At 34.7% G+C, this 15,983-nt stretch overlaps 1 protein-coding gene across 1 annotated transcript; it reads left to right on the top strand.

Annotated features, from left to right (window-relative positions):
- The first annotated feature begins 1,348 nt into the window (after nt 1-1,348).
- Nucleotides 1,349-10,167, top strand: LOC113351226 (cytochrome P450 710A1-like). The gene is made up of 3 exons (XM_026595250.1): nt 1,349-1,750; nt 8,246-8,335; nt 9,808-10,167. The coding sequence occupies exons 1-3, from the start codon at nt 1,349-1,351 to the stop codon at nt 10,165-10,167; spliced, it is 852 nt and encodes a 283-aa protein (XP_026451035.1).
- Nucleotides 10,168-15,983: the final 5,816 nt, after the last annotated feature.

Below are 15,983 nucleotides of genomic sequence, written 5' to 3'. Positions count from 1 at the left end.
TTAGAGATAAGATGACACGTGGACTAGTTATATCCATACAATTCTTTTACTCTAAAAGAAACACATACTAATATGTAGAGAAAACATACTTTGTAAACAGAAGTTGTTCACATGAACAAAACTGACTACATTTTCTTATGCTAGCTAAGTTGGCTTTCTGGACAACACTTTTTCACAGACACATTTTCATCACATTACTCAACATTCTCCACAACTCCAAGTTCAGATTCAATTGATCGATGCTCTGATACCAATTGTTAAATTTTTGGTTGAGATGATTATAAGATTAAGATGATTTTGATTTGATAATGGAGAAGATAATAGTTTTTGCTCACTCTGTTTTCTTGATTAATCTCTCTCAATAATCATTTCTCTCTCTATAACATTGTCAATATAAGACCTTAGAGATAAGATGACACGTGGACTAGTTATGTCCATACAATTCTTTTACTCTAAAAGAGACACATAATAATATGTAGAGAAACATACTTTGTATTCAGAAGTTGTACACATGAACAAAAATGACTACATTTTCTTATGCTAGCTAAGTTGGCTTTCTGCACAGCACTTGTTCACACACACATTTTCATCACATTACAAGAACACCACAGAAAACAATGGGAATGAAAGTGTTGATTTTTGTTATGATTCCCATGTTAGATTATATTTGCTCAACCTAGGTTTTTACTTTTTTAGTAATATTATGTATGAGAAATGGGAACATAATTGGAATCCAGCATAATTTTCTTTATGTTCAATTTTGTCTTTTGGTTTGGACTATGTGTTTTAATGGCGTCATAACTCTTGATGTTCTTTATAACGATGGTATGATTCAAGATCCAAAATGTGTGTTATGTTGTGATTTTTTAGAGAAAAATGACCATATATTTCTACATTGCAAGTTAGTTTTTTCTATTTGGTCTTACTTTCTTGATAGTTTTGGGATTAATTGGGTGTTAGCTAAAAATGTCAAATCAAATTTATGGGAATGGGGTGATAATAGCTGGAAAAAGAAGATTTGGAGTATTTTTTCTTTCGCAATCTGGTGGAGTGTTTGGAATGAAAGAAATGAGAGAGTTCATAATCATGTTACTAAGGACTTGAACCAACCGCTAGCGAATATCAAATGTCTGATGTTTAATGAAGACTAATTTGTTCCCTAGTTTTGATTTATTTACTTTGTTTGATGTTTAATTGAAATAAAATGATGCATTAATCCTTGTAACCTTTGTTTTACCTTGATGTCACTACATTTGTGAAACCAGGTTCTCCTTTATAAATTTTTTCCTTTTTAAGATAGAAAAAAAAATCTGGCAAACCACTGCCTTTGAGGTATCTATGCCGCTACATGAATCTCGACCCGTCGCAGAAGGTATTCCTCGTTCCATATTTGAGTGAGAAGTCTCCTCAGGAGTTCGACAAAGATTATAATCTGTTTAATGGGGGATTAATGAAACTGCCAATTGACTTGCCGGGGTTTGCATTCCACAAAGCTCGATTCGCAGTTTCTCGGTTGATCGAGGCGCTTGGTGATTGTGTGAAGCTGAGTAAGATGAGATTGGTGTCGGGGCAAGGGCCAGTTTGCTTGATTGATTTTTGGATGCAAGAGATTCTGAAAGAAATGCAAGAAACTGGGTCTGATGCAAATAAAATGCCACCACATTCGAGCAATATCGAAATCGGTGGGCATCTGTTTGATTTTCTTTTTGCAGCTCAAGATGCATCAACTTCATCATTAATATGGGCCGTGGTAATTTGTTTATGGGATTCATATTTTTATTATCCTATTTGAAAGTGCATGGAGCTTCAAGAATATGAGTCTACTCTTTCCCATGTCGGTTTCCATTTCTTTTCCGGTTGTTTTTTTATTGGGTTAAGGTACCCCTTTAATACTTTATATTCAATGAATTCTCCATTTGACCGATGAAAAAAATTAAAAAATTTGTAGACTGGAAAATGGCATACACGATCCATCCGACACTTGTTAATGGGATTGCCCAGGTGAAACATTACACCTGGGCTGTGAGTCAACGGTCTACCCAATAATTCAGTTTTATATTTTCTTTTGAGATGGTACGATGGTATGGTTTATACTAGAAATCCAAGATATAAACCCCGATCATTGCCCAGGACAAACATGTTGTCGGTCTAGGATTGTACGACAGGTACGGCTTACACCAGGTCTTTGTGGAACCTCTACTTGTGGTGTCCCAAAGGGAAGGCCACTTTTATACGAATCTTGGGATGTGGGTGTAAATTGGGCTAGGCCAGGTAACCCGACCCGTGTACTACTGCAAGCCATGCCAGACATGCCTCATAATTGGCTACCCAAAAAGCTCGTCAGGCCGGACAGACCAGGCAAAAATACTTATTTTCAGGCCCAAAACTTGCCTAAAGCCCCTTCTATAAGTAGGCCACGCCAAGCCAAGCAGGCCAAACATGCTTCGGGTCATTTTGATTTTCAAAATTCCTTAATAACCGAACTTCAATTTATAATTTGAAGATTGAAGGAACTATAAGTTAAAATAATTTTAAATAATTAATCTTCTAAATATGAAATAGAAATAAAAGTAAGAATTTTAATCCAAAATATAACCAAAATACACAACAATCTGCTCTAACATTAGAACAAAAAACTTTAAAATCTTTAAAAGGATACCAGGCCGGACTATTTGGGCAGGTACCAGGCCATGCTATTAAATTTTAGGGAAAACCCTAGCTCGCCCATTTAAACTAACCAGGCCAGACTAGGCGTCCCGTGACGGATTGCAACAGGCTTTGAGCTCATTCGGGTACATGCAAGCTCAGACGGGTACATGCAGGTCGAGTATTTTTTGGTATTATTTACACCCATAGTTTAGGACATTTGGATAATTTTTCAAGAAAAAATTGTTATAAACGGAAGTTTATTTGGTAGATGCCCATTTTAGTGAGACTCCATTACTTGGGCACCAAGTACGTAAACTCTATAAATAGAATCACAAACCTTTATAAACACACACATGAGTGGAATTTCTTTCTCTCTTCTTCCCCTCTATTTTGTGTCTCGTTTTCTATATTCTCTGTTTACAAGACGTTATCATGCACGTTGTTCTACCACCTGACAGCACAGAGATCTACATCTATATTTAATCTTTAAGTTTTTCGTTTCTTTTTATATTCATTATAAAAGGATTCTAACTAAAATTTTGTTGGCCGTGTTATAGGTCCAACACGGAATAAGTACAGAAGTGATCTTACTAGATCCCCAAGCTACAGTAACAACGATGGGCTTCATGGGTGTACTCTAATTAAAGCTTCCCATCGATTTCCATATTATTTTATTAATTTTTTTTGTTGTTGTTGTTGACTTATTCGGTGTTTTGTGCATGAACCTAAACAAATCTACACGCGGTGACGATATGATCCATCGAGTGCTATACCAACTTATGGGATTGATGTTGGCTGGACGAATACCACGGTTAGGGTTTATTATTTATTTTTAATAATAAAGTATGATGATCTTGTGTTATTGTATCGCTGTATACGTGATTACTTTGTAAATAAGTTTGATTTTCTCTCATCTCTAGTCCTCTCTGTTATTGTATTGCTGTATACGTGATTACTTTGTAAATAAGTTTGATTTTCTCTCATCTCTAGTCCTCTCAATTAGAGATACAGTTTTTATTTATTTAATGAAATCGTGATCACCAAAATTTGGTGTTATAGTAATCTAAATATCTTCATGGTAACCAATCACTTGCATGGTTGAAAAACATCCAGCCAGTTCATTTGGTATCTTTTTCTATTGGACAATGATCATGTGATTGGTAATTGGTTTCTATTCTTTACAAAAACCATTCTTTTACCACGCTATGGATTTTCCATAGCAAATGACATTTCTTTTTTTCCAGTCATTGATACGATTTTGGTATATCGTTCGGTATTAATTTTTTTTCAAAAATTCTCTATAATGAGATATAAATTGGTATTCTTAGTATTTTTAGCCGATTTTTGGTTTCTGATTTCTATTCCTCCAGAGAAATCTCTGTCAACCAAAAACCAATAAAACGAGGAATTGTTACATTCTTGTTGGATGTTTTTTCCATCTTAATTTTTCTCGTGGTAATTATCTCCAAATTTATGGATTATTACAATTGGAATTAGAATAGAATTGGACACTAAATATCAAAGGGTGCGCACCCGGCTTGTTAGCTTATATTATTAGTCCTTGTAGTGACTAAATTGATCTTGAAGTTAATTTCTTTTGAAAAAGAAGTGTCCAAAATCTCACTCTGAATCATTATCTTGTTGTCCGTAAAGGTCACAATATCTTTCATTTTTTGGAGATTTATTAGCATTTTTTTAATGGTTTTGGTTGTAACCATTAAAATCCATGGTTGATGTTACATTTGTATGTCAAGTAGACTACAATTTTTAAGGACAATTTTTGTATGGCTTTTGAAGTCATTATCTACAGTCCAACTGGTATTATTCTTAAAATTCAGAATATATTATGAGTATATGTCCTTGATTTAATCGGATAATATTTTATGAAATTTATTTTTGTATATGAGATAACAATTTCCGCCAGAATCAGGGGGAGACTCTAAGTTATTAGAAGTTGACATTAATTAACTTAAAAGGTTATATCATTTCTCTCACATCATGATCAAATCGAAAAAGACTGCCATTAAATAGGCATGAATATATCTCAATTAGCTTTCCCATAAGCTTAATTATGCTGTTTGAAAAGGCAAATCCAATCACATCTAGTAATCATGTAGCATTTTTATATAGGCTACAGATAGTGCTCCGATAGGGTCTATCAAAAAGATCCACATTCTCAGTTCATATCTCCTCACCTAAAGATCGAGAGATTATAATTCCTGTAGGCACTGGTACCAGTAATTCTATGAATTGTGTTTGAGAATTGTGTGGATCGTAGTTCATTAAATGTTGTCGAATATTCATTTGGTGTAGCTACTGAAATAATAAAAAAGGTGGTTGTGAACCCCTCTGGAGAGGAATATCGACATACGTGATTGGTTAGCATACAATCCAATAAGTTGGATTATTTTCTCAATTAACGCCGATTTTGTATCCAAGACTTGACACCTTAAGATTACAAGCCTATTACTTACAAGTTGGTGTAGTCGTAATGTGTTATATGAGAAATATACTCGTTGTAAAACGATTTGAGGGTCTATTTTTTCTCAGACCCAAGGATTGATTCAATAAATTTTTGTTCTTCATGTATTATGCTTTTAGCGTGGTAGTCCTTGAAGGACTCGTATTGCATTTACACAAGAAATGTGGTTGGGGACATATTCAGGCAGCCATCTGACTAGATTATGTCAGGTTGAACAATCCTCTATGTGTTTTTTAGAAATTTGGTACAAAACCAAAAATCCGGATTAATTAGTTGATGATTTCAACGTTATAGGTCTCTTGAGGAGTCCTTAAAAACACAAAAAGTCCATGCTTTAGAAGCATAAATATTAATTTTTCTTAAATCTGCAGTAAAATATTATGCTTGCTTAAACTTGTCTATAATATAGACTATAGTTATGATTTTGGTGCTTTTAATAATACTCGTACAGTTGAGTTAGCATCCATATTTAATTCAAAATTTGTACTCTTTTCCCTTCGTTTCAGGTTTTCTCCCATGTGGTTTTTCTGACAAGGTTTTAACGAGGAAACATCTTTTTGAAGTTTAAATGTTGATATTTGTGCTCTTTTTCCTTCGTCCATATATTTTTTCCCTGGGTTTTTACTGGCAAGGTTTTAGTGAGGTAAATTAATTCAACATGATGGTCATCCAAGGAGGATTTGTATAAATTTTGGTTGTTTAGTGGATGCCCACATTTGATTAAATCAAATCAACTTAATCATATCCTAAGAATTTGGATTCCTTTTCACAAATACGATTTTTGTTCACGTATGGTAAGGTATTCATATCTTGGAACTTTGTTGAAGAAACTACATCAACTATCTATGCAAATTATCTCTAAGAAATCAGCAATCCAAGGCACAAGTACTTAATGTATTTGAAAGAAGCATGAAGACTCAAGAACACTACTTTCAGAAGACTAACACAAAAGAAGACTTCATCAACTGGCAGATTTCTCACGAAAGCATTACTATCTCTAGCATTCAAGAAATTCGTTCATCGAAAGTGGGGAAGCGTCGACTCGAAGATTTGCAAGCCAAGACTTAAATGAAGTACTTATCAGGGGGAGCATCATAATAAAAGGTATTTTACTGGACTATCACGTTGTACTCTTTTTCCTTCGTCAAGGTTTTGTCCCACCGGGTTTTTCTTGTCAAGGTTTTAACGAGACAACATATGCATGTCCAACTCCGTTCTAAGTTTTCTCATAATTGTATTTTTTTCCCTTCAGTCAGGTTTTGTCACTTCGGATTTTCCTGATAAGGTTTTAATGAGGCAATTATCTTAGATACAGTGGTCATCTAGGGGAAGTGTTATAAACAGAAGTTTATTTGGTAGATGCCCACTTTAGTGGGACCCCATTACTTGGGCACCAAGTATGTAAACTCTATAAATAGAGTCTCAAACCTTTGAAAACACACATGAATGGAATTTCTCTCTCTCTTCTTCCCCTCTATTTTGTGTCTCGTTCTCTATATTCTCTATTTACAAGAAAAATGTCATAATTAACGATAATATATTTAAATTCTGGAATTGGATTTAAGGTGAAAAGATCTTTCAAATAGAATTGAAATTGAAGTGTAAATATTATACTAGTATTTATAAATGGATTTAAGGTAAAGATTTTAAATTTAATTACAAATATTACAGCGTTATAGTATTTGATCAAAATTTAACTAAAAATTATTATAATATTAATTGTAAATATTTTTATCCATTGCAAATATTTTAGTATTAGTTGCAAATAATTTTATTCGTTGCAGATATTATAATATTAATATTTCTTTCAAATATTGTAGTATTAATTGCAAATATTATAATACTAATGGCCGGAAGTCTATATAATCTTTTCATCAATCTTTTCATTACCCTGCTTCAAAAAACAAAAAAAAAACTACTCATTTCTTTGACGATGTCAAACTTTATTGGCTTAACATGCTGGATATTCATATTAATGATAATCATTAATGAAGAATTGGTTGAAGGAAGAACGACCCTAGATGTGGTGAACAATGCAATAATAAAAACTATTAAGGTGAAGTACTATTTTTACATGCATTAATGTGTATATAGATTATCTTATGTTTATGGATGTATTTATTTTTATTTTGCAGATGGAAAATAACGAGATCATCAATTGTTATGATATTTACAGACAACCTAGTCTTAATCATCCTTTGCTTCATAATCACAAAATACAGGTTCAATATATATACATATACTTTTCACGATAATATCTATACATGCTTTTATTTTATACTCTTACAAAATTATTCTATTTTTATTGTTATGAAACAGCTAAAACCAAATTCGTACCCGACAGAAACGAAATCAAATGATTTCTGTACGCTTAACCTTACACAAACTTGGCAGAAATATGGATCATGTCCGGAAGGAACTATCCATATACGGAGAAAAGGAAAAAATTACAATCCAAAATTTCTGCGTAAACATTATCATCCAAATCATAATGCATCACGATCAAACGGCATTGGAAACGGCCATGAGGTATACATAATCACATACCATATATTGTTATTATTAGTTTACTTTACTTTGCTCTTTGTACAAATAATAATCGAAACGTTTTTTTGTATGTGCACAAATACATTGTACAGTACGCGGTAATCGAGGTGATTGGAAATTTTCTTGGAGCGCAAGCAAAAATAAATATTTGGAAACGGTTATGAAAACACCAGATGAAATAAGTGTATCCCAAATCTGGGTTACAGCCGGTGATGATGATGTAAAAAATATTATTGAAGCCGGATGGATAGTAAGTTATACGCCATAAATTATATACAACCAAATTTATCTCTTATTAGGCACCATTGAATTTTATCTTTGTTCTTGATTAGGTGAACCGACACATGTATGAGGACGACCAACCTAGATTCTTTATATACTAGACGGTAAGTATTATTACCCTTTTCGTTAAACGGAATGTCCTAGTGACAAGGACATTTGCAAGGTCATATATTATTGTTTGATATTTTTTTCTTAAAATATCAAACCAATTGACTTTTTTTCTTTTAGAATGACGGATACGACAAGTCGGGTTGCTACGACCTCCTATGTGATGGTTTTGTGTAGACTGCATCAGATTTCTGCCTTGGTGGTAGTTTCACTGAGGTATCCGCTTTTAATGGCGTCCAGAAAGATGCAACCTTCAGCATTCACAAGGTAAGAAGATACAAGTGATTAAATTTTATACTTATTGCCAACTTTGATCTATATATAATGTTGAATAATTTGGCAGGACTAAATTGGTGGACAATGGTGGGTCCAAGTACAAGGTAATCCGGTCGGATATTATCCAAGTTCCCTCTTCACAAAATTATCTACGATATCAACAAAAATACATTTTTGCGGAGAAATCACGAATGACAAAAGTAAAGGACGACATACTTCGACACAAATGGGTAGCGGTCATTTTCCTTCAGAAGGAAGATTGAAAACATCGAGTTATTTTAATTGGGTCCAAGTAATTAATGAACACAACGTGAGCAAGGATCCTGAAAATGTGGGTAAAAGAATTACAAATCCAGACTGCTACAACTTGGCAATTGACAACAGCCACCGTGATACAAATGGATACGGTTTTTACTACGGAGGTCCAGGTTATAATGATAAATGTCAATGATAACGTAGGTTTTAAAAGAGGTTTCACATTTTAAAAATTTGATACATGTAAGATGGATGATGGTTTAATAAATTATATTTAGGTGGTCTATAACCACTATTATTCGTAGGCTTCTACATTTCGATTTTTAATTTGTTTTCTTTTTCTTTTAATTAAGTTTGGCTTTATACCATATTATTTTATTTGAATCTATTTTGTTATCTGATTGTTAAGTTAGAGTGTGTTCTTTTTTCTTTGTTTTCATGTTTAAGAATCCCGATAAAAAATTGTTTTATCAAAGTTACTCAAAATATTAACATATATATATATAGGTACAATGATATATATACATATATATATTTATATATATAATATTCTAGTGGAGCAACTTTCACAATTCCTGAAGATATACTTTACTAATAGACCGAGGGACAACTAATTCGACTCATTCACATACAAATCATGAATGTTTGAAATCCATATTATGCAAGGAGACCTTGCTTTTGCTAATTCGAATTGAAGGGTGATATCAAATGGTTTTTTTTTAATGAGCAAGAAATATCCGTCTTTTTACTAAACATGATCCATTGAACTCATAATTCATTAGATAACCTTCCTTCCCCTATCAGGGCAAGATAATCCAGTACTTCTTGGTCGTGTGAATATCTGAATAGGACGAACCCCGACCCCGTGGATATATTTGCTTCGGAACAAAACAATTCATCGATATCGTTACTAGCATCAATCTCGATATTGTCACTACAATTAATATCATCAATAAAATAACCTTTAGGCTTGTCATCCAGGAACTTGTTCGGAAATACCGTAACGAAGGGAACATAAGAGTTTGTATATATATTATAATATTTTTGAATTTAAACACGGAGAAATTTATCATGTTGGAAGCGACTTCATTATTCCAGATCTTTGAACTCATAGCAACCAGAAGCTCATCGGTGCCTCCAACATCCCTCATTGTATAAAAATATATCCCGAATATAACCACGACAAAGTTCTTTTACTTGCTTCCAAGTATGTTGAATTTAAATGGCGTCGTCACTTCGTGCACCAACTGAGAGAGTGCACAAGTAATGGATTAACGTTGGAAGAGAAGCATGATTGCAGTATAGTTCCGTCATTATCTGTTCCCATGTATGAACTTACCATAGAAATCCCAAAACCAGATGCGAGTAAGAATGCATATAGACGCATCAGTGTGTTGGGAGGGTGTCTATGCTTGCTTTTGAGTAACTCTATTGGTTTTGAAGTATGGGTAATGAAGGATTACGGCAATAAGGATTCATGGACTAAGGTTTACTTCATTTCAAAACTGAAATTACCTAAAAAACTGACAAGGATAGAATGTTTGAAAACTGGAGAGCTTCTCTATTAATAGTTAACATCGGTTTTCCAGAGGCTTTAGTTTTATACAATCCTAAGAATCATAGTTCTAAAGTGTTGAAGTTCGAAAAGAATCCTAAGAATGATTGGTATGGGCCTTCAATCACAAAATCACTGTTCCAAACTTATGAGAAGAGTTTAGTTTCACTTCACTCGGGTACTTACTTCGGAGATAATGTTCCAGTACCGGAAGATATATATTCGGAAGATGAGATTCTTGATGAAGATTAGGTTTTTGCTATATAACTTTTTAAGCATTGGTCTACATATTGTATTTTTGCTATTTAAGTTGGAGCTGATAGAGTTAAGAAGGAAGGGGATCAGTTTAAACTAAGATTTATCTTGTGATGTCTGTGGTGTACCAAAGGTTTCTCCTTTTTCCTTATATAGGCCATGTAGTTTTGAGAATATCCACCATGTATAATGAAGAAAGGAGTTAATTTGTATCCTGTAAAAGGGTTTTAGAATGCGGGAAGTTGCAACATAAAAGTTGTTAACTACCAATTTGTTACTTCTTGTTTGAAGAATAATGTTCAGTAAATACTTTTTATTTGCAGGAGCACTATCTATGAACCCTTGAGGAACTGCAGTGCAGTACTGACATCTCCTCAAATGCTCCTCTGACAGATGGAAGCACATTCCATATACTGCATCAACTCGAGGTGGCCGAGCTCCAAACCTCAAAATTTTCTTTTATGCACAAAAAGCCGAGTCAACGACATTGTTCCTTTTGGCATGTCTCATTAATACATTAACGTGAAAGGCACATATGAAGGCGAATGCCCATGATTAAAGCATTCCCAGTTTTGTTCCAATCAGTTCTCTGTCCAAATTGGGCATGTCCTGATAATTTAGATGTTTGTTATTTGCTCCAGTGAGATTAGGTGCTTGTTTTAGGTTTCGCCTCTTTTTTTCACTAGTGTTTTTACCTTTGCTTTGTCAAAATTTCTTGACAATCAAATATAGCTTTTCCCTTGTCCCTCTATTTCTCCGGTTCTTACAGATTGGGAGGAACCCTACATTGTGTTGGTTATGCCCATACATACTGACATGATTTCAGCTACACAATTATCTTGTTAATCTCTTGTTCTACTTTTGTAACTTCTTGAAAGCAGCATGGTTTGAGCTTTAGATGCATGCATCGCGTAAACCAGATTCTTGGTTCCTTTAGCCGGCTTCAGTTCTTTTTCTTTCTTTTGAATCAATTTGTCTGCCTTGGTACGAGCATCCTGAACTGTCTAGTGGAAGGAAGTAGGGAGAGCATAAACCGTATCTTTTTACTTACAAGTGCCAGAAGTCTCTAAAGTACTTTTTGAGAAGAGAAATTACGATGGAATAATAGGCACAAGTTTTAGGGTTTACTCCTTTGCAATAACCAAACTAGTCCACCAGAAGAAAAAAAAAGGTAGTGGGCTTAGAAGAGAGCCTGAGGGGATTCGGACCCGGTGGGAGAACTAGCAATAAAGACAGTGTTAAAACAAGAAAGTCTTTAAACTAGTCCATGTCGACGTATCCTACCAATCCCTCAAATTTCTTATATATACTATAAACTGTAATCGGATTCTTCTTTCTAAAACCCTAAAACAAGAAGATGATGAAGAAGAAGATGAAAGGGAATAAAATCAAGAAAAGATTGGAACGAACAATATTGCTGCCGCATCTCCCAGAAGAAATCATCTTTGAGATTATTTCAAAGATACCGCTGGGATATCGATTCAAATTCAGGAGCGTATGCAAATCTTGGAGCATCCGGTTTAATAAACCCAAACAGCTCGTCCTCACAGGTTGTAATCAAGTATATACTTTGGGTAACAATTCGTTAACATCACCATTACTTGATGGTATTGCAGTGCGAACTAACAAGTTAGAACCATCACTCGCTAGCACAGCGCTGCTGACGCTAAAAATTCCTTTGTGGGTTCATGTAATGGAATAATTTGCATAAATCCTCCAAACAATTTTTGTTGTTTATGGAACCCTTTTACGGATGAATACAAATTGCTACTAAGCCAACCATCTGAATTTTATCATGACTCCTCTACAAAACTTTATAGGTTTGGTTATGACTCAAAGAGTGATGATTACAAGCTCGTACTTAATAGTACAAACTATCAAGGTATGATTTATTCGCTTAGATCGAATGAGTGGAAACAAATTCAACCTATCCCTTATAAGTTTTGCCGTTACAGATCACAAAAGTATGGAGTGTTTTGTAATGGGGCTCTTCATTGGTTTGCCACTTCTCCATGCAAACTCTTTGCATTAGATATGACAGACGAGATTACCATACAAATCCCAGAACCGGATGCCAATTTCTGTAACAATGCATATATAAGCATCAGTGTGTTGGACGGGTGTCTATGCTTGCTTTTGAGTCACTCTATGGGTTTTGAAGGTTTTGAAGTTTTGGTAATGAAAGGTTACGGCAATAAAGATTCATGGGCTAAGACTTACTTTATTTAAAAACTGAAGTTACCTGAAGAGATATTTTGTAAAAGGGTCGGATGTTTAAGGTGTAATTAGGGTCTGGGTCGCAGAAGATGCAATTGATGCTTACTGTTTGAATATCGTCAAAACTTAACTCTCTTCCCCTATTTCATCTTCACCCATTACCGATGCTAATCAGTTTTCAGTTGCCTCATTTTTTACTTGATCTCAAACTCTGCCGGGAACTTTTATCTTTCCATTTTCTTGTAACTTCTTCCGATTAGTATCCTAGAAAGTCTTACAGGTGGTTATTCCACGAGTGAGTTTGGGGGAGTTTAATGTATTTTGAATCTTGGAGATTTTGAGGGAGTGTAAGAGAGTGTGGGGAGTTTGAGAGAGTTTGGTGTTTTGAGTGTGGGGAGTTTGAGAGACTCTCCAGAAATCTCTACTTTTTTGAGAGATTTGGAGTGAGGAAAAAATACACTATAAACTTTCTAGAACTACCCAGAACTCCCCCCAAAACACCAACTCCCTAGCATTCTAATTTTAACGACTAACAGGGAGTTTGAGAGTTTCTTTCAAACTCCCCCACGACTAACAGGGTTTTCTAGGGAGTTTGGGAGACTCTTCTAAATTCTCCCACGACTAACAGAGATTTCGAGAGACTCCTTTGAACTCCCCCACGACTAACAGGAAAAAACCAAACTACACCCAACTCCCCTAACTCCCTTGAGGACTAACACCCTGTTATTTTCTAGTTCTTACTTACCACCACCATCTCACACCCATCTGCTGCTGCTTTGATCAATTTCAGTGAAAGAAACCCTAACTTCACAATGATTATCGACAAACAAAACCCAAAGTTAATTTACAGCTAGCTATTGCATTTAGACTACAGTTTTGTAACAACCCAGTTAGCTTGTATCCTAATGTATCACCTTCTTTTTCCAGTTCTTCTAGATTTGATTGTGGTTGCCGGTTGGTGAGTGAAATTTCTGAATTAAAAGAGAAGGAACTAATTAAGAAGTGAATTGTTAGATTCACGTTGAAAGAAAAAAACAAGAGGTATTGGTTAATTAAAGAGATCCGAGAAGATAGATTCAGAGTTCTAGTACGCTCCTCGTTGGTTATACCCGTTTAAGTATTTAACTGTGCTGGGACATATGTCATTTCATTATTTTATAAGGACTATTAGGTAAAAAATCAGATGGTCAAAGTTAGTCTACGACCCTAAGGCATCAACTGCAACTTCTACGACCCAGACCCTAATTAGACCCTAAACATCCGACCCTTTTACAAAATAACTCTTACCTAAAACACTAACAAGGATAGAGTACTTGACAAGGATAGAATGTTTGAAAACTGAAGAGTTTCTGTTAGAAGTTAACATCGGTTTTCCAGAGGTTTTAGTTTTATACAATCCTAAGAATCATAGTTCTAAAGTTTTGAAGTTCAAAAAGGCTAAAGTTTCGAAGTCCAAAGGGTACGGGCCTTCAATCACACAATCATTATTCCAAACTTATGAGAAGAGTTTAGTTTCACTTCACTCGGGTACTTACTTCGGAGATAATGTGCCAGTACGAGGGAAGATATATATTCGGAAGATGAGGTTCTTGATGAAGATAAGATTTTTGCTATTTAAATTTTAAGCATTGTATTATACTTATTTGATATTGAAAGGCTGAATTTTACTTATATTAATGTATGTGGTTGTGCTTTCTCGGATGATGTCTATGGACTTTACCTTTGAACCATTGAATGTAATGTGGAACAAGGTAAAAGAAAGCAATACTAGATTGCTATAAGCAAGAAGAGAAGAGAATTCAAGCAATAAGAGAAAGATAAGTTTTGTGTTTAATAATTTGATTGAGTAATAGATAGCTCTTACAAGACTTAATCTAGCCTTTATATAGGCTTGAAGAATAACTAAACTAGGAAACAGAAAACTAAAAGGAAATCTAAAAGAATCCTAAAAATAAGAAAGACTGAAACTAGGAAACCATGGAAGCCAGACCTCTAAGCGGAATCTTCTGGAATTGTAGTATGCCCTGCATCAGTCCCCCCTTCTAGAGTAAAGCTCGTCCTCGAGTTGTCCAAACAAACCAGAAGTTCATTGTCACCATGAAACGTAAAAATCTCTTGAACATTAAATGTGTTGGAGATATTCCAATCATTTGGTAGATCAATAACATAAGCATTATCATTGATCTTCTTTAAAACCTTGAAAGGACCATATTTCTTCATCTTGGTTTTGTTATAAGTACCCACTGAAAATATCTCTTTTCTTAGATGTATCATCACGAGATCCCCTTCCTTGAAGGTTTTAAACCTCTTGTGTTTATCAGCATCCTCTTTATATTTAGAATTGGACTTCTCCAGTTTAGATTTTACTTCATTATGTAATTCAGTTGCTTTGTCTACAAAAGAGTCGGCTGCAGTGTTTGTACTCTGTGTGGTGGGTAAGGCTACCAAATCAAGAGTATGATTAGGTACTTTAGAGTACACAATCTCAAATGGAGTTTTCCCAGTAGAACGATTCACAGAAGTGTTGAAAGCGAATTCCATATGTGGTAATAACACATCCCACTGCTTACTATTATCCAGGCACTTAGCTCTAATCAAATTCCCAAGTGATCTATTAACAACCTCAGTCTGTCCATCAGTTTGCGGATGTGAAGTTGTGCTGAATTGTAGAACTGTGCCTAAGCGCATCCATAAACTTTTCCAGAAATAACTCAAAAATTTGGTATCTCTGTCAGAAGTGATAGACTTTGGAACCCCATGCAATCTTACTACTTCTTTAAATAACAAAGAAGCAACATTAGAAGCGTCAGTTGATTTCTTACAAGCCACGAAGTGAGCCATTTTAGAGTAACGATCAACTACGACCATAACAGAATCATTACCTCTAGCAGTACGAGGTAAACCAAGTATAAAATCCATACTTATATCAACCCAAGGTGCATCAGGAACTGGTAAAGGAGTATACAACCCGGTATTTTGAATTGTACCCTTTGCTCTCTGACAGACCATGCATTTTTGTACTAACTTTTGTACATCACGTTTCAAAGATGGCCAGAAATATCTTTCTTCAATCAGGGCAATGGTTTTATCTCTCCCAAAATGACCACCAAGACCACTGCCATGTAATTCTCGCATAAGATGTAAACGTAAAGACCCTTGAGGAATACATAATCGATTCCCTTTAAAAAGAAAACCTTCTTGTATAAGAAAATCATCAACCCCATGAGTTTGAGAACTGCATTGATCCCATAGTTTGCCAAAATCTTCATCTTCTGGATAAATGTCTTTGATATAGTCAAATGCATAACTCTCATTACGAATTGTAGTTAATAGATGACTTCTTCTACTTAAGGCATC

This window comes from Papaver somniferum, chromosome 2 (genome assembly GCF_003573695.1).
Source record: "Papaver somniferum cultivar HN1 chromosome 2, ASM357369v1, whole genome shotgun sequence".
NCBI lineage: Eukaryota > Viridiplantae > Streptophyta > Magnoliopsida > Ranunculales > Papaveraceae > Papaver > Papaver somniferum.
This window is presented reverse-complemented; position numbering and strand designations above follow the sequence as displayed.

Excerpts from the sequence above, each read along its gene's own strand:
- LOC113351226 (XM_026595250.1), top strand. The coding sequence starts at position 1,349 with ATGAATCTCGACCCGTCGCAGAAGGTATTCCTCGTTCCATATTTGAGT. Across the intron at positions 1,751-8,245 it reads CATCATTAATATGGGCCGTG|ACTGCATCAGATTTCTGCCT; the intron begins GTAATTTGTTTA and ends GGTTTTGTGTAG. Across the intron at positions 8,336-9,807 it reads CAACCTTCAGCATTCACAAG|TATGTTGAATTTAAATGGCG; the intron begins GTAAGAAGATAC and ends CTTGCTTCCAAG.